The following is a 25,360-nucleotide window of genomic DNA, read 5'->3' as shown; positions in this document are numbered from 1 at the left end:
ATGGCAGAGGGCACAAACCTGCTTCAGCTGTGTCTCTGAGTTGACAGAGACCTGGCAGAGCTTACAGTGGAAGGGCTGGTTGCTAACGCTCACCACGGCCCGTGTTTTGCTGCCCAGGCGTGGCTTGATGCGACAGGTGGGCCGGGGGGACGACGCCATCTTGATTCTCCTCTGGGAGTGACTGCTGCAATGGCCGTCCACCATCTGTTTGTGCTTTGAACCTGTGAAAGATGATACAAGCAAGAGAACATACTTCACATTTGTCTTTGTCTGAAGAATTTATTGGACATAACAGTGAGCAGCAACAGAATTAAATTGAATTTACCAAATTCATGTTGTGAATGTTTGGAAACTCAAAGGTGCTTAACCTGGCGGCTGAGGGGCATGAGAGAGTGCATATGTGCAAGGATAGTTCTTTAAATTTCAAAATATTTCCAATTCAAACACAAAACACCCTGTCATCGCCATTGCCTTCAGAGCAGCCCTGGGTCCCCCCCTGCAACATCTCTCCTTCTCATCTCCAGCCTCACCGAGGGGCCTTCCCAGCCATCTTGAATGTGTGATCAAATCAGTCCTAAAGATGGCTCCACTCACGCCAAATATAGCAAGATCAAGAGTTATATCAACACTTATCAACTCTTCCCCGCACAAGCTGACTACACCAACAAAAGCCCCAGCACCTATCCCCCCTCGCCTTTCACCTGGCCCAAACTCTCCCCGGCTACAAATGCCCCACCACCCATCCCCCCTCGCCTTTCACCTGGTATCTCCCATAGATGCACTGGGTCTTAGCATTGCCAGAACTTATTGTCATAATAAAAATCAAACCAACTCGGGGCCCTGTGTAAAAATAGCCCCCCCTAGTGCTATTTCTGTAGTCACATCACACAGATGGGAAAACAAAATGCAAGTCAGGCTTGCCAATCTGAGAAATTTGATTCATAATCCCTGTGAAAAGATAAGGCCCAGTCCCACTGAAACTAGTCTGAAACTTGCTGTGCTAAATGTCAGATCTTATGTACCAAATCACTCTTACTTAATAATTTTATTTCTTCTTATAATCTTGAGTATATGTTTTTAACTGAAACATGGCTTGACAAAAACACAGGAAATGTAGTTCTGATAGAATCTGCTCCACCTAACTTTAAATTTGTATCTGAAACATGAGAAAACTAAAAAGGGGGTGGGGTCTGTGCTGTCTTTAGAGATGAAATAATTACCTGCAGGTTGTCTTTTGGGGTGTTTTCATCATTTGAGTATGTATCCTTTAAATGGAGCAAATACAGTCTCCATCCATTCTCTTCATTATTTTATTCAAGCCTCCGTAGTAAGTTTTATTGCTGATTTTACTGAGACGCTTTCAGTCGTATGCGCAGAGTTTGATGGTTTGGTCATTACAGGTGATTTTAATGTGCATGTTGATAATATTTGTGACAGAAAAGCTAAAGAGCTTGATGCTGTCCTTGAAACATTCAGTCTTACTCAGCATGTGAGAGGCCCCACCCACAACAAAGGGCACACTCTAGATCTCATAATTACAAAGGGGGTAAATATTTCAAATGTCAATGTGGTTGATGCTGCTCTGTCTGATCATTTCTGTGTCTTCTTTGACCTGTCTGTTTCTCCCAAACCTCCGGTTGGTCCTGCAATTGTTCAGAGGAGACACATAAATGATGGCACAGGTGCACTGTTTATGGAAATGATAAACTTTGAAAATGTCTCATGTTCTAATGTAAATGACTTGTTGAACTCTGTTACATCAAGTGTTTTGAATGTTCTCTTAATGTAAGAATAAGCAGAAGGCGCCATGGAGAAATGATGATTCGGTCAGGGCACAGAAAAGGGAGTGCCGCTGGGCCGAATGGAAATGGAGCAAGTCAAAGCTCCAGGTTTAAAAAGAGATTTACAAAGAGAAGCTGAACATATACAACCTAATTTTATGTACAACTAGGGAAAGATATTTTTCTGAAATAATTGGAAGCTGTAGTAACAACTCGCGTGTCCTGTTTGCCACAGTAAACAGATTAACAAACCCTCCAGCTCAGCTGCCGTTAGAATTAATTTCAACATTCAAGTGTAATGAGTTTGCATTATTCTTTCATGACAAAGTTCAGGTCATTAAAAATGCTATAAATCCCACAATGCAAAAATTACCCCAAAATCACCTAGACACTTAAGAGCTAACTCACTTTACACCTGTAACTGACAAAACTGTCCAGGAGATCATCACCAGTCTGAGTTCATCCACAAGCTATTCTCAAAGAATAGACTTTAAAGCAGATCTGCTTGTGTACAAGTCTCTCCATGGCCTAGCACCAAAGTACATCTCGGACATGTTAGTGCCATATGAACCATCTCGGACTCTGAGGACCTCAGGAACCGGCCTCCTGCTGGTGCCCAGAGTCAGGCTAAAACATGGGGAATCTGCGTTTCAGTTTTATGCAGCTAAAATCTGGAACAGTCTTCCTGAAGATGTGAGACAGGCTTCTACTCTGACAATGTTCAAATCTAAGCTAAAAACAGTTTTGTTTAGCTGTGCATATGACTGAAATGATTTTTTTGAACTCTTCTCTTTCATGTCTTAAACTGTTGTGTGTGTTGTGATTTTTGTAATTTCTTTGTGATTTGAATGCATTTTTCCTGCTGTGTGAAGCACTTTGAATTGCCTTGTGTATGAAATGTGCTCTACAAATAAACTTGCCTTGCTTAATTAAAACCAAAAAAAAAAGTGAAAGTCAGCCAACCAATTCCATGTATTCTGCATTCTAATTAGCGAACATACCACTGCAGTGCGCCTCTAGCTGTGAGCTTGAGTTGACTGTCACTTTGCAGGTGGGACAGTGCAGGTTTTTCTTGGTCTTGGCCTCTTTCCCCTCCTCCATCTTCACCGCTGTGTCACTCTCTTCCATGGGGCTGCCTTGAGAGTCGGAGGGTGCACAGGGCTCTGAGCTGCACCCCTCCGCTGACGGGCAGTCCAGGGCCTGGTCGGAGAGCTGTGAGTCGGGGTAGACTTCGGGGGAGACTTGGGGGGAGACCTGGGGGGAGAGCTCAGGCGAGTCCGAACAGGAGGGGAGCGGGGCCGGAGTAGGTAATACAGAGACACCCGTCTCAGTCTCTGGTTCAGGTTGAGCAGGTTCAGTGGGGATGCTTTGAACTGTGAATAAACAAGAAAATAAGTTTGTATAAAAAAAATACAAAATCTGGTGTCGAAATTAGATTGTCATTTGAGAAGGTATAAATAGTATAAAATATCTTGATTGTTCCCAGAAGTAGTATGAGCACATCAGCAGTACTATCATAAAACTGAAGATGGTAAAAGAGACAGAAGTACTTAATAAAAGGGAATGGTCAATAGTTTAAGGGTAAATGTTCCATAAAAATTAATTATAGAGTAGTACGAACCACACATTTCCTTTCATTTGATTCCGGTTGTTTTGTAGGAATATTTACATGATAAATACATTAAATATACAGTAGACTACCACATCCAAATAAACAAAACATATTGTGTAACCCTTTGTTTGTCTCATTTGTTTTTCGGACACTATTTGCTCTATTTATTTAAAGCATCAATCACTGTCATTACACTTTCAATGTTGCTTATCTGTGCGCTATTTTTCTTCTTTCCCATGTCTTTAATTTTCCTGTCTTTCTGCATCCCTCCTCTCTCATCTCTGTGTTGCTGTGTCATTTGTGTCTGCCTCTGAGTGTCACCACCAATCAACAACCATGGCAACGGCTGCATCTAACAAGCTTATCATTATGTGTTCAGAGGGAAATTGATAGGTGCTGAAGCAAAATGGCAGCTGCAAAATCGACGATGGAAAGCAGAATAGTAAAGACGGAAGGCGAAATCTGCAAACATGTTAAAATGTTACAAAACTAACAGAGAAATGCTGTTTTTTTTTTGTTTGATAGAAACGCTGAGCAAAGGAAACATTGGCTCAGCTGAAGCTTGATAGTTTTCTTTAAATATCTAACTACATATACATATCTGTTTTACATTATCATTAACATATTTCCCACCTTATATTAGAGTTTAATTCTAAAAGCTAATTTATTTGTATTCAAGAATCAATATCATTATTGTAAGTGTATTGTATTTTTTTCAGAGGTTTGTACTTATTGTAATGTCTTTTATCATTATTTGTATCTGTTGGCATTTTTCTGTGTTTTCCAATCTTCCTGTCAATCAATACAGACTTGAGGCTGCGCAGTAATGTAAAACCTGTCATAATGTCAACATGGTTTAAAAGAAACAAGTATCAAACAAGAAATCAATGAAAAGTGAACGTTTCCATTCAAGAGCCAAAGTGTACATTTACTTTCAGCCTGTGAGAGGCGCTGCAGTCCTTATTATGTGTGATGTTTATTTGTACTATCCTTATAGTAAATTGAATTCACAGATAATAATGCTTTCTGATGTAAAAAACAAAACAAAAACATTATTATTAAATGAATGCTGTCACAGAAAATCTACCGTTTTTAAGCCGTTTTTTTACTATTGCATGGCCTATGCATCTTTTCTTGGATCTTGTATTTAGGTTCTTCGACACTGCTCATCTTCCCAAACGCCTGCTCTTGAGATGTAATTTCACATGTGCCGAATGAGTGATGCAAGTTCAGGTAATGGCTGGTAATTATCATCTGAGTGGCAACTAGCTGCCTTTAGTCATTACATCTATTCAATTATAGTTAATTACAGAGAGGACGAGCGCTGTCTTTAAGATCTGTATGTACCTGTAGCGTCGGTCACGCTGGAGTCTGTAGGTTCGCGCTCCTTCTCTCGCTCTTTGGGGGAAGAGGAGGCGTTTTTCTGCCGGTTCCTCTGTGTCTCCAGGGCCTTGAGTTTGCGAGCATGTTTGTGGCCCTTGTAGTGAGCCTCGGCCTGGGTCTGGACACAAGCACAAGTGTATTACAAGAAAAGGCTGAAATGGAGTTTGAGAACACAACAGAAAGTCTGAAATGTCTCAAGGAGGCGGCGCGAAAAAAGCGTGTTATGTCAGATTTATAGAAAATATGTTAAATTCTAAATTGAAACTGTTGAGCTAATGTTGTAATCACTGTTGAATATTTAAGATTTGTAGAGTGCTTATCCTTGTTGTGCACTTCTGGCCGAGACTGCATTCAAAATGGCAGTCAAAAGGGCTAATTTACCCTTTAAAGCCAATAAATTAAGTGGCTCCAGTATAATTGAAGATCCAAGGGAAACGTCCGCTTAAATATTTATTATCGTAAGAACAGCCTCAAAAATATCTAATTGTGTGCCCGTTTGTTTTTTTTATTAAAGGTGCACTAAGTAACTTTTCTGGTGGAGGGCTTGCCACCTGCTTGTCTCCATGGAGATGTTTTTGATTTGCCTGGAATGTATCACAGTATGACATTTAACTTGCATTAGTTAAATCAAAGGTATTTTGTTTTTAATACATACCTTGAAAAGTATGGGTTCTTATAGTTAGTGGACTCGCCTCTCCACAGATCTGACTGAGTACCTTGGGTCTAGTGGCATCGCTTGCTTGTCTCCATGGAGACAGTTTAATACCACACTATGGTACATTCTAGACAAAGCAATAACATCTCTGGGGACAAGCAGGTGGCAGACTCTTCCTCTTGTTACATCCTTTTCAATCTTGTTTTGTGATGTGTTCCTTGTTCTCTTGCCACTTCCTGTAGTTGGGGGAACGTTACACAACAGCGGACGCGGTCGGACAATCACATCATGGTTTTGATCACTGATGTTTAGCACGAGAGGGCATCAGATCTCATTAGCGTGTCCTCTTGCTCTCAGCGGCTCTCAAGGCTCACAGGCTCCTTTTGCACTGATTCAGTCTGACACAAAATGGCCCCTGTATGTTAATGCCACACAGTCCCTCAGTGATTTACTCGGAGGGGGAACACATTTGTGACTGCAAGACTCCACTTGCATGCAGATTTGGGAGCATGGGTTTCGAGTAGCAAAAGATGATTCTAATGTTTGACATTTTCAAAGCTCAAAACAAAATGTATTATTCATATCTAATGTCCATAATGTCCGTGAAACATTGTGATTTTCTTGTCACTGTTGAGCGTAAAGGAACAAAAAGGTATAAACATCCACAAGGTTGAAATAAATAAAGTAGATGTAGCCAGCGATGTGCATCATCACAAGTGTACCACAATCAACACAAGTTCTGTGACAATCAGTGACTATTTTTAAACATCTTTTACTGCAAACACAAAGGCACTCACACACCACACTGTATACTTAAAGCCACATCCTGCACAAAAAACTGTGTAAAAAAAACAATACATTTCTGCCATCTTCACACAGACCCATTAGATAATTTGCCACTGCTCAAATTATCATTCCTCAGACACTTTCTGAACACAGCATTTGCATATTCAAACCCAAATGTGTATAGGTGATATCTGTGTGCTGTGCAAAAGGTCAGCGTCACGGAGACACAACTCCCCCCACAGGTCAAAGGTCAAAGTGCGTGTGCCAGGGACAAGAGGCTAAAGGCGGTGCAGCGCCTTTGGCCACGTTGAATGTCAGTGCACACTAAGCATTCAGCGTGATGCACATGTGAGTGAGTCAGAGGGCCATACTATCTGGCACGCCATAGTATGTGATGTTCCACTGTAGTAAGTGAAATCAGGGGCCTAGGACAGAGCGGTTACAGAGCCGTCACAGCGCTTCAGCCGCGCACTCTTGATTCAAGCGTCTTGTGCATTCGTACATCACTGAGGTCTGCAAACACAAACAGCACTGTCCTCTCAGCGTCCTCCTCCAGGCCTGAACCTCTCATGCTCCTCACCCAGTTCAGCTGCATTAAAGAAATAGTCCAACTCCTCCGGTCTATTTGGGTTTAAAACTGCATCTGAGTCTAAATGGAAGGGTTTCATTGCAATAATTCACACAAAAAAAGACATTATGGCATAACATAATGACATATTGCTCTGACAAATGGCAAAAGCTCATAAACTGGACTATTTCAAACTCAATTATCAACCTATGTACAGTATGTGCTCCAGCTATGCAGCTCTCTATTATGTGGATCATTGTGTGGCCGCTGCTCATACATAACATAGCATAACTCTCTATAGGAACTATGGATAGAGCATTTAAGAAGTAGCCATTAACATGAGTGTAAATGATTTGACATTGATACACTTGCATATATTTTGTATACATGTAGGAGGCACATATGAAACCTTTCACATGACGCATGCAGCGTTTAAATCCAAACAGACTTTTGGTAGTTACAACCATTTCTTTAATTTGGTCGATAGTGGATCAGTGCTGCCCCCTGCTGGGACCCGGTACCTGCCTGGCATCCTTCTCCTGGCACTCTCAAGTCAGCTGTCGGTGGCACAGAGGAGGGAATAGAAACTTTAGCTCTACTCCTAAAACATAAGTGAAGAAGATCCAAAAGTCTGGAAGTTTGTTTAAGAGACATATTGAACACCAGGAAGTCGTGTGCTGATTTCTTGAGGTTTCTATTCCCCAGGGCTCCTCGTAACAATATAAAGGCAAATACATAAACTCTATAGAAACAGCAGCTCAGTAAATTTAAAGTGTGTGATAAGAAGAAAAATGTGCCCTAGGAAATTAGTATTGGTGTGTTGAGGGCAAAATGTGTTTGTTTTGCTCTTCCGAATATAAAAGACAATCTAGTTTACGGGTCTGACATTACTTACAGTGGAGTTGAACCTCAGATGACAGATGTTACAGGAGATGATGGGCTTCTTTTTGGGAGGAGCAGAGCCAAAGGTGTGGTTGATTACCGCCTTCTGAACTGGATCCATCTGAAAAAGAAAAAACACATATATATACAAAGCAAACTAACACAAAACACCGACGAACCCACAAGAACCTTATGTCTCTTAAGTAGATTCAAATGTCTTTAAATCTTGTTCTTGACCCTGTTTGCGATGGTAAATCATAAAACCTAGGATGACAAGCAAACAAATCAACCAGTACAGGCAAATTATAATCTCCTTGGAGGTGTAACTATTTTCTCATCCCTTAGTGTTAACTGAAGGATGTAGTTTTGAGTTGTATACAATAAAATAACAGTTTGTGCAGCTGTGTTTTGGGTCCTGAACCTGAGCTTTAGGGCCTAGACAGGAATCTTGTCAGAGCAGATGACCAACACTTTTAGCCTGTCTGAGTGAGTCTCATCTAATGAAGAGGTGCAAAGTAATGACAGTGGGTTAAAAAAAGAACCTCAATCACTGAAGTAGGGACATTATTCCAGCTTAGCAATGTATACTGTGCTTTTGCTTATGATGTTTATGATGATTGTATTGTATTATATTATATTTCAAAAATGAGTTCTACTTATGAATAATATAACAAACATAATGGACACCAATTCCAATGTGATTTATTACAATAGATACATGTCATAATTTATCTAGATTAAACCGGTACCGGTACATTTAAAGCTAGTCTAAATTTAGTTGGACAATTAAATTCAAAGTTGCTGATTTTCAAATTGCGAAAGGAGGAAAAATGTATTTGAATCTAACTGACTTGTCCCTAGCTCTCACAACCCTTTGACACATTGTTAATATTTGTATGCATGAATTTTCGTGTGCGTCATTTTCTTCAGACGTTTCTAGAGAAGTGAAACTGAAGCGCCAAATCAGTGCTTTGCTTACGGTTAGGTTTGTGAAAGTGCACAGCGGGCTAACTTAGTAACAAAGTGCTGCTTTATTTGACTACCGTAATTCACAAGAAAAACATCGGGTACCCCAGCTTTAAACTCAGTGGATTAATACACACTGTCATAATTCTTAAACAAAAAGAACAAAACATAAAGGTGGAATTTGTCTGTACTTGATGAGAAAAATAAACATTTGTACTTCATGCAAATGTACAGTCTGCATATAAATGTAAAGCGTTGTAGATATTACCGCGTTGAAGTTGGGGAAAAGGGTGAGAGGAGTGGATCCATTGACCCTGAGCGGCAGGAAGTGTTCCAGTTGTGCTTGTGCCTGGAGAGGGCGTCCCGGCAGAGGCAGGGAGCCCAGCAGAGGATGGATCTGGCTTTGCGTCAGGGCGCCTACGGGACAAACAGCAAAAGAAACAAGATTTGAATACATTTGTAAATACAGTGAGGTTTGATGATTTTGCTTAACATAAATGTACTTGTTCAGAATCTGTTTTAAAATCTGCTTCCAGATGACCTTCTCCCCATCATATCTGAGTTATCACAAATGTTTTCAGACTGCTGCACTGACCTTTCCCCGGACCCACAGAAAACAGCGATGCACTCACGTTTAACTGCACAAGACCAGATTGCATTGGACATAAGCACAAACCAAAATAGCACAGCGTATTAAGTCAAGTGGCATTCGTGTGAGCAGTCTCGAGGCAAATGTGAAAATGTGAAATAATGACCCAAACTGGTGGCGGGCTGTTCACCAGAAAAGTTACATAATGCAGTACTTTTTTTTTTTTTCAATCTATGACACCAAATGTATCAAAAAGTAAGAAAAAACTTGACATTTTGGATTCCAGGAGCAAGAGTAGATTTTCAAAGCTATGCGATCAAACTGTAAATGCCACACTATGTCCAAAATGGGAGATTTATGTCTATATAAAGCTGAGCCAAACGACTGATGATGACTCTTGATAAGTCTGAAGATGGATTATTTAGCGTGTCATCTTTAACTACAAAAAATACATTTATCACATCTGACATTATCGGTCACTGTCAAAGTAATCCCCCTACATCATAAAACCAATAAAGTCTTACTCACAATGTCTTCACTATGTTGACAAATCCCTATAAATACATGAACAATTTGTGATTGTGTGATTGGCTGTCAGAGCATTACTTCAGAATTTCAAATAAGAAGAGGGATTAAGCCTGATTATGCTCATTTAATCCTAATTCCCATCAGCCCTTAAAATATTTTATTTAATGAAACTTAAGTTTGAATGTTTCGCCAGGGTTTCACACATAAATATTTTGCCTGTAAAAAGTGAATTATGTTGCAGTAAATTGCATATTTTCCCCTCCACTAGACCAATCAGATTCATCGGTTTGTTACATTTCTAAGGGCTACAGTTCCAGTTCTCTCCCATTCAAATCTGAAATTGATCTTATTAATCCCCCACCCATGTGTTAGGAGGACATATTGAGGCGAGACGTTTAATTAACTGCATTTTAGACTCGGAAAAATGCATTTTTCGGCTCTAACATTTGATAATAACAGGCAATGGAAATATGTTTTAATGGCAGGCTTCAAAAGCTATATAAACTATATATAAAAAGAAAATTAAATCAGAACTGTCTAGGGAAGTAATATCTAAATTACATAAATGCACAAATAATCTGAACAACCATTGGCTTCTAAACAGTACGGGGAAATCTTGACTTTTTATTTTCTGCTGTAGAAATAAACAAATGATCTCAAATCCCAAACACTGAGCTTGACCCAGAGGAACTGATGATTCCTTGTGTGGCTTCCTACTTCTTTATTAAAGCTCAAACGTTATCTCAGCCATTAAACAGCAGCTCTGACAGCTCACTAATCTCCATTCACCCTGTCTTCAGCACAAAGAGATGGCTCGGAGTGTAGGTCAGAGCGGCAAACCTTTCTGCACTGAACCAGAGAAAATATTATGAGCTGGAGAATTACAGCACCTGGAAAAAAGAGGAAGCTTAATCTCTATTATTTCTGAGATTAGGACTGTGTGACTCAACAGCAGAGCAATCACAAGACGAAAATTGTGTCTTTTTATGGCTGGAAAAGGGGATGAAGAGCAGGGGAAGGGCATCGGGATGAAGTCTGAACTGGATCTTTGGTGAAGAAACTATTAAACTGGGCTTTGCTTTGACTGAACACAAATGTTAGCGCATCTGCAATATTTTCATCTTGTTTCCTGTCATCAAATTATCATTACAAAAATATAAAAGACAACTATGTAACTTCTGATTTCTGCTTGTCTCCATGAAGATTAATTGTTTTCCCTGGAATGCTACGCAATATTACATTAATCTGATATATCTTGATTCGATATATTCATACTGTGATTCACAGCTGCCTTGCCACAGATCAGACCTGTAACTTGGTCTGATGGCAGCATCGGCTTGTCTCTATGACAATAGATACGTTTCAAGTTATACTGTGGAAAATTCCAGTAAAAGCAACAACTGAGGTGCCAGTCTGTCCACTGAGTTACGTAAAGCACCTTTAAGCATGCCTTAATTAAAAAGTGTTTTTAAATTTAGGAGGAGTTTTCCTGAGCCGATGACGAATGACATGTGTCTTCATATGTTATGTTGTCAAAAGTCAGAATCAAGAGAATTGCAGACAAACGACTTAAATCTTAAATCTTCAAAACCACACAGTCAAAACAAACACAAGCAGGATTAAGTGCTTCTTTCTCTGACAATGTTCTGAAGTTACAGCTTCGTCAAATAATGAACGTGAATGGTGTGTTTTCCAGTGGATATATCACAGTGACATGATGCCATTCAGTGCTTTCACAACTGGCTCAGAGCAAAGCATTTCAAGTTGTGAGTGCGGCTGGTGAATTAGCATCTATTAAAAGTGGCATCGACGGCTAATCTCCTCAGAAGGGGACAAAAATTAGAAGGGAATGTGTACGTTAAATGAGAATACTATGATATAACGTTATTTATGGGTTTTAGTCACATTATGGATGCCTTTAAGACTTTTAAAGACTATTTAAAAATATAAAATAGCTATGGCAAGTATTTGTTGGTTGGTATAGATTTTGTGACATTTGGGGCATGAGTATGAGCAATATACTGTACTTTTCGGACTTCTGCTGCAAGTCTGCAACTTTTCCCCTACGCTTTAAAGCCAGCAGTCATTATAACGGTGCATCTAATTTATACATTTTTACTGGCTAAAGGCCACTAGGGGGCAATCTAGCAGGAAGATGTCAGTGGACACGACGTGTTTTCTATATTTTAAGCTTCCGAGCTGAGAAATTAGTTGAATTGTTTCCAAGGCACAGCGGACTGCGGGTGAACCGGTTCAAAAGACATGTAGTATATGTGTAAATATCTCATGTTACAACGTGGGTACCTGCGGTTTATTGGCAGGTGCGGCTCGTATATGTACAATTAAAATTTTCTATGTAAATTCCGTGTGCTTTTATTCAGCGCTGTTTTAATGAGCGCTGTATAGCCCGAAAAGTTTGGACATTTAAATGAGCAAAACAAGGCAACATGAGCGATGAAAGTTTTTTCATTAATAGAGATTAATTGAACCTTTCTGTTCTTTGAGGGGAGCACATTCAATATTTTTTGGTGTGTTCTTGCATAATTTGACTTTACAGTGTAGTGTATACATTATGTAGGAATAATTTAATGGGTTTTAAATTGGAGGTCCAGCTTGTCCTCAAATATATATCATCTCAAAACACATTTAATATTTCTGGGAAGGAGCATACGTGTGCTATCGTCTGTCAGTGATGCTCTGGACTCCTGGAGCAGCTGCTGTGGCTTTATGATAGTTTGTACCTGCAGGCCACCGTACAGCTCCAATCAGCCTCCCCACAGAAACCTGCCCTACTTTTAACTGGAGCACCAAGGGCCATTTTCACCACAGGGTTTAACCATTTCTACTGCATTGGTTCAAGGTGAACGCCAGGAATAGTTTCCAGTGGTAAGAGGAAAAGTGACAGAAACATAATAAAAATGAACTCCCTGGAAATCAAAGAAATGTCGGTATCAGTGTGCCGATTTATGATGATGGCCCGTGATGGCAATATTAGATTTGTTCATAGCACAGATCTTTACAATCAAAGGTTAAATGATATAAACATTTGTTCAAAGGAGCTGTACATGATTTTTACTGTCTTAAAAATGTGAAAAACTCAACTAGTTTCTTTAAAGTCTTCGCGATAGTTATTGATATATGTATTCTGAGCATCCTAATTATTCACTGATCTGAGGTAATAAGCTCTTTTTACAACCTTTAAAGACCAGAGTGAGTTTTGCTGTCACAATAAAGCTAACAACAACTAGCATGCTAACGCCACACTTCCTGCTTCAACGGGAATAAAGCGCAGTATAATTAGATGCAGAGAGCGCCCAAAGGAATTTTCTGAATAGCTACAGTACGATTTTTTTTTACACCTGCAATCAATAAATGCAAGATAGATCAGTTTAAAGGTCAAGTAGAACATTACAGGCAATGCTTTAACAAGAAGAAAAGTTTCATAGTGAACCTTTAACACACTCTGTCTCTGGCTTATCTTGAAGCAAAGCAACATGACTTGTGGTCTTTGAATTTATTGTTATTTGAATTGCCTCTATTTAAAGGTTCTGCGTGCAACACACTGATAAGCTGTGATATAAGGTCAAAAAGGACAAACAAACAATGAGATATCTTAGATCTGAAGAGAATAAGTGAATGCACTAGCAACGCTCCCCAGCTGTGCACACTTTGTGTCTTTTAACCAATCTGTAAATGTAATGATATGTAGGACGCTATCAAGTACCCTCAAGAACCAACCACCTCCATCTGCTTGCATTGAGATAAGCATGAATTTAGTCAAAAGTTGCAGATGTGCTGCGCTCATTTATTGATAAAGAAAGACTGATGGCAGAGTTATCCGCCTCATGAACTTTGTAATTAGCAGTTTTTCAGTCAGGCTGTGCTTCTGTAGGCTGTAGCCAAATGAGTTTTTAAGATCACATGTTTCTTGAAATCTTTGACAAAAAGTTGTAAACTGTAAAAAGTGCAACGCGCAAACAGATTTTTAAGAAATGTTGAGAGAAAATATGAAAGTACAGTAGAAACTCCAAGTATTAATAAAAAATAGGCCTCAGCTAAGGCCCCTGGGGTAAAAGACATTCGACTTTATTAGACGGAAAAATCAGATACAGCCACCAGAAGTTCAATTCAACTTCAAAATGGTGTAGCATCCAAATCTAACTGGAAGCTACACCAAGATTTTTGTTTATAGGAGATCTTCTACTGAAAGTGTTTTTCAAACTTCCTATAAGTGATCTGTTCTTTTCTTCTGTATCTACCTCTGTATCTACCTGCGTTGCACCAATGAAATTCTCCATGTGGGACAATAAAGGAATATCTTATCTTATCTTATCTTAAGATTAACCATTACGTCCAAGGCCCATATTCAAAGCAATCAGCATTTCCCATCAAGTCCTCAACTAAACTTTGTACAGTACATGTACAGTCAACATATCAACATATTTGAGTTTTTCCTGTTAATAGGAGGCACATAGTTCGATTTGCGGTAATATTACATCTTCTGACAAATGTCCAGTTTCAGCAGGTTTTGCGTTGTAATTTTCAAGTCATGCCTCCAGATTTGTAGGCATGCGGCTTTCACTCTACTCAGCACTTCTGCAAATACCAACGTGAATGCTTTTTGCTGACCGAATGTGACTGTACGCGTTCATCTGTTCCTATCAAAATAAGCCATAAACTGCAGGATAATAGAACCACTTAAGATTTTGCGACCCCAGTCATTTGTCACCACTTGAATGACACGGATTATGAAAAATATTTTCCATCAGCAGTATTAAGAAGTCTATTTATACTGTGGTGAAAGTCTTTCTTAGTTCATGCGACACGTAATGGCTTTCTCAAGGACCACTCAAGGGCTTGGCTAATACACTTGACCTTGCGGTTTTAGTAAACAACAGGAATTAGGCAGGGGCAAAATAATGACATCGTGCAAAGAAAGAGGAAGTCATGAAGCTGAAGGATAGAGATGGATTTTTGGTTAATAGCATTATATTGAATTAAAACGGACAGTAGGTTTTTAAAAAGTTTGGTCTTTGTCGTTCGAACGGCAAAATATATTGTCAATTTGTCATAATATTCAGTATGCAATGAAAGTCCAAACTAATTACGGTAGCTGCACTTTATAGTTTTAAAACTGGGGTATTTTTAAACTAAATGAGGTCTGTTGTCAAACTCTAAATGCATTCTACCATGTAAATTTGTAAATAAAGAAACAAATAAATACTGTATATACAAGGAAAGGAGTGGTGTTCTAAATTCACACCAAAGACCAGGGCTATACTGAAAGTGAAACTGTTGCTAACACAATAATTAAAAAGATCGGGCTTGTTTTTGAGTAGCGGACATCAATAACAGCAGCAATGGTGGAAGTCATTTGAGTTTGTAAAGAAAAAAAGTGACTAAAAGTTTAGAGATACAAAATAAAATATGACTAAACCAACATATTTGCAGGCTCCTGAAAGTTGCGTGTTTGAACAGCGTGTGGTGGTGTGGTGATGGCAGCTGACAGTGAGGATCATGGCACAAACTGCATTAATCGACTTGACAGAAGAGAGACTTGCACGTTATTCAACTTTACTTTCAACTTTTGTTACATGAAACAACTATAGACCTAATGTAGGTCACAATGAATGACTACTAATGATGAGTAGCTGATTAGTATAATACAGAAATAATACATGTTGGGATAACTCGATGACAATCAAGTAAGAGGTCAAGATGTCAGATGATGTATCAAACAATAAAAGCAATCAATCAAAAAAAGAAGAAGGAATGTCTATAATTAAGTGGAGGTGTGGCCATCATTATCTCCATTGAGATGTTCATGCTTTGCCTGAAATATTTCATAGTCTGGCATTAATAAACTCAAAGACAAGAAGGTGGCAGATTTGTGGAGTGATGATTCAAACTCACAGCAATAAAACACCTGTTATTACTAATTGAATAAATACAAGATACTAATGCCAATTTTATAATGATTATTTATGTTTATCCTCTGTTTGTATTGTGATTTTAATGCGTCTTTTTCCATTATGTAAAGCATACTCTGTGTACAAATTGTGTTCTACCAATAAGCTTGCCTTGCCTCGCCTGGAACATTCCAGGTAAAGCGATGACAGTGTCATGCGGGACAAAATATCCCACTAGACAATGCACTTTTAAGTAGAAAGACTTATTACAGTTCAGCAGAAATTAAATATTGCATTGTGCAAAACAATGTAATTCCAGTAAAGAGAAATAAGACTCTTCTTGACTAAAAGTGAATTGGAAAAAAAAAAAATCAGCTAAAAGCCTGGAAAATACATATTTGTTCTCTCTTTAAACATGGTCACCTGTGAAGTCAACTTAACATTCAAAGTAACTAATAACATGATCGGCTGCATTTATAAGGAGCAGTAACCTTGGTAACCTCAGTGCTCTGAATATTATGAGTGTGAAGCTTCATCATTAGCAGAGAAGCTAATCAGGCTCACACTGACATCACTCTGATTGGACCTGTCAGTCTTGGAGAGAGCACAAGACACAAATATTTAAGGAACTGCTTACAGTGAAATACATACCGTACTTTTCGGACTTTAGGCTGCTACTTTTTTCCCACACTTGTCATTACAACATTAATTTATAGATTTTTACTGGCAATCAGCCACCGGGGGGCACTCTAGCAGGAAGCGCAAACATTTGACCCACTGTAGAAGAAGATATCAGTGGACAGTGGTCACTGTTTGTTAAGCTTCAAAACGCAGTGTGTTTTATTACAATCAGACTCCAATTCACATAGAAATTAGTCTAAAGAGGAAGTGAATCTAGACGTGGCGGAACGCAAAGACACATGTGGAGTGCGGACATGAGTGTATTACATTTTTTTAATTATTAAAAGTGTATTACAATGTAAAGCTTATTTGTTGTTTGTTTTGTGAAACTGTTGTTAGCTCATAAAGTAATCTAGTTTAAAATACACCAGCCAACTTTCTAACAAACAAACAAAATATTTTAAGATCTACAAATGATTACAATTGAAGGTAAGTTCTCAAAGGCTAACTAATATGTGATGACTCGTGTGCACTTGGAAACCTTGTATCTATACCGCCTGCATCTGTGCAGCTGCATCTGACAATAAACTCAATGTCAACAAATGCGTCATAGTCTGGACGTATTAAATCCATTAAAAACACATTTTTAAACGTACAATATTGTATCTTAATTTGTGACACAGGATATAGTAAACAGTCTTGTCTTGACTAAAATAACTGTAGTGCTGATTCAAATACAGTGCTCTAATTAAAATTGTTCACAAACATAATCTGAAGAACTGCAATAAAGGCCATACTGTGCCATCCTCATTACCCTTCGATTAGCATAATGAGTCGTTAACGCTAGTGGGGAGTCAATAAGAAACCGAATGGGAAAATTAATGATCCCATAGTGTGCATTCTTTTAAAGCGTTCAGAAGAAAACTGAAAACAGACTCAATAGTTTCTACCTTGATTCAATACGATCCCTGTATAGAGCCTAAGATCTCAACAACAAGAGAAGAGTTGAGTGGGGTTTTTCTAAAGAGATTAGTTAAAGGATGTGCGTTTATAATTAAGTAAGGCTTATCAAGCTTTCAATATTGTTGGTCCTTGCTTAAAAAGTATAGGAAAATTACAGATCAGGTTTGTTTGTGATGGCAACTTACAACTTACATTGCCAGCTAACATGCAAATAAATTAATTGATTATTTTGATAGTCATAATCCTCCTCATCAAAATGAATACCACTATAAAAAAGTGAGTGTGAGTGATTTCTTCCTCAGAGTGGAGAGACTAAAGCTGGAGTCAGTTCTTAACCCCATTACCCTTTTATCTGATTTCTAATTGTGCTGCAAATGTGCTCTGTGCCATTTGACACGTAATTACCAAAACCAGTAAGCATGTCCTGATTACGGTGAGGGTTATTCACTCCACTGGTTTTATGTCACTCATTAAGATGCACAAACGCTTGATACTTGCATTACCGTACCTTTTTTACCAGTTTAGATGCCAAACATTTAACTCAACATGAGTAAACAGGCATTTTGACTTGATTTTCATACTAAAGGAATGGCTCAATATTCCTAATAAAAACAAAAACAGTTTAATAAAACGTTTTATATGTATACAATCAAATTAAATATTTCACATAAAAATATTAGTAGCTTCTTTAATAAATGCACAGTCCTTTAGTAGTTACAGCATGTGTCATTTTTATGTGATTTCTTCTATCAATCAGTATCTGAGTATCAATTTTGACAATATGACAAATTTGATCAAATCCATTTGATTCCATATTCGTAATCCATATTTTTTTTCAAATGTCGTCTCCTTTGAGTTTTGGACCCTGGACCCAGCACATGCTGTGAAACGCAACTGCCACCATTTTGTCATATGGCTTTGATCCCACAGAAATCTGCCACTACATGCTTAGTTTCCCCGGCCCTTTCGACACAGATAGTCTTAGCGCGTTAGATCAAGCCGAGGCGTATTCTGTCACTGTGGTCCCGGTCACCGCTCCTGACGAGGGGCGTAGGGGGCGGGGCGCAGGCAGCAGGGCCACCAGGCACAGCTCCAGTTATCTCCTCTCCAGCCCGCTGCCTTTGATCTCACTAATCTGCCGTTTAAAGAAGAAAGCAACGCTGGCTCAAACACAGTCACCCGGAGTATGTCTACAGAACAAAATTTATGCTGAAATGACATTCGTTCAATGCGTTCAATAACATTTTACTTGGGTTTGCTTTCACGTTGCATTCTTTACTATAATGGCAGCTAATGTACAGCTAAAGGGAACATTTTCAACAACAATTAAACCAATATGAATTAAACAATACAATTTTTTTTTTGTGTATGAGAGATATGTGTGCTGCACCTCAAACCCCAGGAATGCTTTCTCTTTCCCTCAAATATTGTTTTTAGAATTTAATAAAACACTCATAAAACACATAAAATATACTGTACAACAATGTGACCTCAGCCTTGTATAATTTAGCTACTTTCCCTCTTAAAATGAAAGTTAAACGACACTTTAAAAAAAAATTGCAAGACACGTCTCAAGATCCCCAAACTACCTTTATCTTTAACAAGCTCCAATTATGTGAGCTAATCTGAGCACATTTCCCTGGAGAGGCGGAAACATAATTGCCAACAATCGGCAGAGTGATACGGGCAGTGTTTCTGTTTCAACGTTTTAATGATTCGACACATGTGGGATTGGGCCACATTCACCAATCTCTACGCCACATTGGGCAGCGTCAAAAGGGGTCAACGAGGAAAACGAACAGGTTCCAATTGAAATTCAAGGGGAAAGAACAGATGGTTGACTCTGTCCTTGAGCAACGATTCTGTATAAAGGAATGTTACAGTGTGAACAGGAAAACAAAAGTGAACTTACTACAATATCATTTTAGGTGCCACCACTGTAAAAGTCGGGAGTGAAACAATTAAATTGTTAAAATATTCAATCCGTTCAGTATCACATTTTATCTGGTCATTAATTTGCATATCTAATTTATTCATTCACTTAGAATTCAGACCCGCTTGGCAAATATATGCTTTTAAGGTCGCACTGTAAGTTTTTTGATGACGTGTCCAAAGCTTTTTGCCTGGAATATGTCACAAAAAGGAATATAATTTAACACGTTTAATGCCAACATTCTATGCAGATAAATAACATGTGTATGAGACAAGCAGGTCCACTAAATCTTGCATAGAGCACCTTTAAAGTTCAAATTATTATTTATTATTATTCTATTTATCTCACTTCTAGAAAACACAACACATAATTTACCTTCTGAATACGCCTAGTTTGACAGTTATGACTCTATTAAACATTTATGTTGTTCAACTCTAACTACATGACCTTTAAGATCAGTATGAAGCATCTAAACTAACAAACCGACGATTATATAAAACAAATGATCTTACCAAGCAGCATCCTGAAGTATTTTTGTTCCTCCACGGCTATGGTCACTTTACCTCCCCATCGCAAGTTTCACCAAATACAAACTCCGTCTCGTCACAACCGGATCTTTTGACCCTCCGCTCTCCGTCTCACTTCCACTTGACTCGGATAAAAAAAAGGTAAAAAACGACAGTCCTCTCTCAGTCAATGGCACACCTCAGCGACGATCTAAATTAATACATATGTGCATCAATTAAAAGGCTCTTGCGCGCTCGCTTCGTCTGTCCTTTTGTGAGCGGAGAGTGAGAGAGAGAGAGCGGCGCGGGGGTGAAAAGAAGTGGCTACAGTGAGCGATGCTGAGTGTATCTGCGAGAGGCATGAAGAGCGCATTTGTCTGGGCGAGCAAGTGGAGGAACGGGGGGAGAGATAGTGAGCGCTGGCTATTAACAACGCGAGCATCTTCTGCGTAGTCTATTCAGAGTTTACCACCTGCGTGCTCCATAAAGAACACTCAAGTGCAATTTCCTCCCTTGCATAACTCAACAACAACAATAGACAGCAATTTATCAATCTGCGTTCATTCTCTGAGCGCTGTTTAAAATGCAGCCAGACAATGTGTTGGTAATAAGAATGTTCCAAGCGTGGCAAGTCCTGGTGTATGTTCAATTATTCTGTAAAGAGTGTTGTGTGAGGCTAGAAACAGTATCCAAACAAATATAAGACCACAAGTTGTCTGGGTAGAAACTTACATTATATAGTATCTTGTTTTGTTTGTTTTGTTTAGTGTTCAAAATGAAATCTCGAGCATCAAAATCGAGTTTAAAATGTGTATGTCACGACAACACTAATCCTAGTTTAGCTTAGCAATGATTTAAACTTATGTCAGATCTGGAAAAATCCATGTTTGCCCCGGTTGAGATCTCGCATTGATTTGTTGAATTGACAGTAACTTATATAGAAAATAAGAATAATAAAAAGCGACTGAAGTTGTTTGTATGATAAAGTAAACATGGTAGATTCCCATCACAAATTCCAACACGATTGAGTCTGACTTGTGTTTCTCTCTGTGTAAAACATGACTAGAGCGCTGTAAAAAGGCAGTTAAGAGAATCTGCTGAATTACTCAAGTAAATTAAATACCTAAAGGAGACCAATTGCGGAAAATCGACTTTTAGGAGCTTTTAACCATATCATGATAGTTTTCCTTCTCATTTACCCACTCAAAGTCTTTATTTCAAGTGTATTCATGCATTTTGGAGTCATCTTTATCTTCCTGCGGACAAGACGCCATTGCTCCGGCAGTCCTTGTTTCACCCATACACACCCACGTCTCTTTACTTAAACGGTGACACACGCAGGATTCGGCAGCGTTGCATAGCTCTTCATAGGGAGTCTACAGCATGCGGCTCTACGTTGTGATGGTGTCTACGGCGACCTACTGGAGAGAGGCCGGCGGAAAAGAATAAGATGTCCGCAATATAACATAATGATCCATGGGTGTCATAGATTATAATTATATAGTGGACAAAAGCACCGGAGGGGGTTCTTAAAAATAAAAAGCTTTAATATTTCACGAGCATCATACTCAATAAAGGACAAACTCAATTGAATAATGAAGATAGTTCAGCCATTAATTCAACTCATGCCAGAGCCTTAGGAATACAGTTGGATTACTCGGAGTCAAAAGTAGTGGCACAGACTGTATAACCAAGGTATTTTAAGAATATACCAGTACTCCAAGTTATATTAATAAGATACCAGACAGCTTTAGAACAGTGATACTAGAGCTCTGCATACTGTAAGTTTAAAATGTCAAATGAGCAACAGAATTGTCCAAGTAAAGCAACGTAAATATTAAATAAAACTGTTGTGTAACGCACAGCCAACCTGATAGTTGTGAAAATGGGGAGTAAACAACAGCGTATTCATAAAATGTGATAAGCACGAACAGAGCAAATAACAATATGAGCTCACACATCGTTTTACTTTTAATGACAACAGCTAATCCCAGGCAGAACACATTCACACACACAGTTTTGTAATTGACAAACCGCGATAATTGAGATAAATGAGTTGATCCCTGGTTTATGATTGTGGAGTCATTTCTAATTTCAATCAATTATTTCACCTCAAATAGGTCACTTTGGTCTTGATCAACACCCTTTTCAGTCTCTGTCGTACCACTGCTGCTTTGGTCTAAGGGATAATCACTGACATAATTAATTGGGTGCTGTTTTTTTTCTGAGAATATCCTGAAGCTCAAAATATTAAAATGAGATTAGTATAGTACGACATATTTATAGAGAGTTTCTCTTTCGTTAGCCTTTCTGAACTCTATCCGATTATCGCCCGTAGCATGACGCTGTGTTTTAATGAACAGGTGGGGGAGATTGTTCCCTTAATAGCTTTCTCATTCGCCAAACTAATCTTTGGACGATGTGATGACTGCATTGACACGCTTGCTTTGGCTTTATAGTATTATATGCAAGTCTGGATGTACTCAAAATATATATATATATATTCAAGGCAAGCCCCCAATAACATTCTTGACATTACAAAGTCAATGTTATGAATTTTAATTCCAAGCACTCAAATGATTTATATTAAACACTATGATTATTATCTTAGTCGTGAGCAAGTCAGCGATTATGTTTTTGATTAGATTTTTGGTATTTTGATTTAATAATGTTTTGCCTTAGGTATAAAATATATTTTCAGACATGAAATAAATTTTGTGATCCATCATTGCTTTGTACTTTATCATCAACTAAAACTATTTATAAATATATTTGTTGCCTTTGCTTTGTATATATTGTAATCATTCGGTGTAATCCATTCATCCAGGAGTGTTCCATCGTAGACAATAATGTATATATTGTAATGTAAAATTACTGAATGAATGTAAAATTAAATCATGTCCAAAAATCTAATCATTGTAACAGTTTATTTACAGCAGACCAACACATGTGGTCTTTGAAAGGGCCAAAACCATCCTATCCATGAAATCCAAATCCGTTTTTTCATCCACAATTATTTTGAGTTCAGCCATTGTTTACAGACGGCATTGTTAATTTGATATTCTAACTTCTAAAATTCTTTTATTTGCCATTATGCTCTTTGCTTATACATTTTTTATATAATCACCTAATTCTGAGACACAAGAATGATGTGCAGATTGTAGAAACAATCACAACAAATTCATTTAACTAAACCTTTATTTCTGCGATCCACTGTCTCACTCTTGTTCTGAGGAGGACAAGCTACATTGTTATTCATTACACCGGCGCTTTAATCAGTTCAAATAAATAGGATTATTCCAGCGTCTCTGGGCAGAAGAGCGGGTCTGAAATGTCACCGGGGTGTTCTGCATGTGTCGGCCCTGTGCGCTCCTCGCTGACTCCTTGTCTGCTTGAATCAGGCCAAAGCGGAAACACAACACTGACGCACTCTGACAGTTTTACACTTGATTTCAGGCTGCAGCAGCGTTCCAAACCAAACCAAGGGAGATGCCTGCAGCAGGTCCACTCAACACACGGCTTTTGTCTGGACTGTATGTGCAGTGTCTATGGAATAAATATGTCTTTTTTTTGTCCTGTTTCACCTCACTATTGAGACTAAAACTAATTTATTATTGCATACTCCGATTATCCTGCTGTTCTTGAACTGTGCGTTGCAACAATGGAATTTAACTATTGCGCAACAAATAAAGGTTATTTTATCTTATCTGAACAGTATCAAATACCTTTTTGCAAGTCAGCTGTGTGAAGGTTTCATGGGTCAATGAATCATTATAGGACCAACATTAGCTGGATGGTGAACATTATTTAAAGGCAAAGTACTTTCTTTGTCATAATACACACAAATAATAAAATCTTGTGATCAATCTGAGCCTTCCAGATTGCATTGCAGTTCGAAGCTTAAATTAGACAATATTACTCGCCTTTTATTGTCTGATAGAGGTTAACTTTGACACATGACAAGGATGTTTGGTTCTTCATGTCCTTCCTGAATCCTCTCACCTTAAAAAGAGTCATGTAAAGGTAAAATGTAGTGTCAACCAATCTCAAGCTCATAGTTACAGACGTATGCCAATCCCATGAGCCCAGTTCCAGGCATAAATACATTACAATCTCAAAATGTTTCATATTGAGTTCTGCTACAAGTCCCTGGATAATTTCTGTCACATCTCCAGCTTGAGAAAGCGCCGCTGGGAATAACAAACACGTGTCTGTATTAACACTATCGCTCCCTGAAGGGTTCAGAACACACCATTTCTGCCAGACACCAGAAAATACCCAGCCAGTCTGAAGCATTTCACTTTCACCTTTACTGCTTCTTTTTCTGCAGTTAAAAGTCCTTCCTGCCAACTCTGAGATGTGGAAAGGACACATCAAGTCAAGTGACAGATCCAAAATGGCTGCTTTCACTCTGCACCTACTGTTGGCCAAAACGACAGCAGGGATTCAGCAAACCTCACATGACAAATGTCCTCTAGTACAACATGCATTTGAGTTCTATTGAAGGGGACATATTATGTCAAATACATTTGTATGAGCTTTAAACCATGCACGTTCTAACAATGTTCTCTCATATTTATTTATCTTATGTATGTTTGAGTAATCCTGTATTGTCCTGATTTCAAGGTTTCAGTGGTCAGAACATTTCCATTTTTGCCTTCCTCCTACCTCCGCCCACTTTTCTGAACTTACGCTTGTTCAAAATTCAGACACTGGGTCGTGTAAAAATATCTAATATTTCAAAAGTAAAAAGTCATAACTGAAAATGCTTTTTACGGTGAAATGTCACTATGAAGAGGACCTCAGAACAGGAAGTCAATGATCCAGTTTTAATTTTTTAGATCAATACAATAACAAAATGTAATATATCGATTTATGTATGTTTAAATGTATGTGTAAAGCCCTTTGAATTGCATTTTGAACCAATTGTGCTCTACAAACACATTTTGGTTGAAAGTTTAGTACTAAATACAAAAAAATTATATTATGTCAATTTCAGCATTGTAACTAACTACATTTAAAGATCAATTATGTGTCATTAGAAGCCATCAGGAGTGCCGTGTGTAAAAATGTATTTGACACCGTTTCCAGCTATAACATGTAGAAAGCTTAAGATAATCCCACACAAATTGTAAAGGCCCCAAAGCTAAGTGTGGAGAAAGTTCTTTGTTACAATCCATTTCCAAAAGGCCCCATAAGCCACAGCCTGTTAAAAGCTCTTTTATTGGGGCAATCGCTTCATGAGGCTAAATAAAGGGAAAAGCCAGTTCACCAGAGGTATGGGAGAGGGTATTGTAAGGCTGGTTTCATCACAGCGCTGAATTAAACCAGTCTCCTAAATTGACTTGGCTTGGCCTTCTTTTCATCTCTCTAAATGAACAAAAAGGGTGCGCCGATGTAGCGTAATTATTATTATACTGAGGATTTATCATAGCTGAAAGATACAAGATAAACCAAACCAAAGCTGAAGAGTAACACTGTTTTCTGTCAATAACTTAAATTCTCATTGTGTAGGCAATGTAGGCTATTTTTTCACAAATTTAGTTTCTTGTGAATTTAAATCACAAACAGTAAGAAAATGTTTTGGCAATTTTGACTATAGATTTCCAGTACTACGGTTACTCAAACCATGAAATATCAACGGAGAAACTATTCATTTACTTTTCATTTAACATACA

General features: G+C 38.4%; 1 protein-coding gene across 3 annotated transcripts in view; it reads right to left on the bottom strand.

Annotated features, from left to right (window-relative positions):
* The window catches only part of LOC140369367 (zinc finger protein 385D-like), a 50,106-nt gene that overhangs the window by 2,357 nt on the left and 22,389 nt on the right, over positions 1-25,360 (bottom strand). Inside the window, exons 1-6 of one of the 3 annotated variants that reach the window (XM_072456694.1) lie at positions 19,689-20,009; positions 8,902-9,050; positions 7,681-7,788; positions 4,741-4,894; positions 2,783-3,154; positions 19-221 (exon numbers count right to left, since the gene is read on the bottom strand). In XM_072456694.1, coding sequence (XP_072312795.1) covers positions 19-221; positions 2,783-3,154; positions 4,741-4,894; positions 7,681-7,788; positions 8,902-9,050; positions 19,689-19,698 — 996 coding nt within the window. In that variant the 5' untranslated portion in view covers positions 19,699-20,009. Of the gene's footprint in view, positions 1-18; positions 222-2,782; positions 3,155-4,740; positions 4,895-7,680; positions 7,789-8,901; positions 9,051-19,688; positions 20,010-25,360 lie in introns of those variants that run through there. The other 2 variants (XM_072456693.1, XM_072456692.1) reach the window with 2 other exon arrangements.

Source organism: Eucyclogobius newberryi, unplaced genomic scaffold (assembly GCF_026437365.1).
Source record: "Eucyclogobius newberryi isolate DKJ021-1_F unplaced genomic scaffold, fEucNew1.0.hap1 SCAF_20, whole genome shotgun sequence".
In the NCBI taxonomy this organism is placed as follows: domain Eukaryota; kingdom Metazoa; phylum Chordata; class Actinopteri; order Gobiiformes; family Gobiidae; genus Eucyclogobius; species Eucyclogobius newberryi.
Note: the sequence above shows the minus strand (reverse complement) of the source record. Positions and strands in the feature narration are given on the sequence as shown.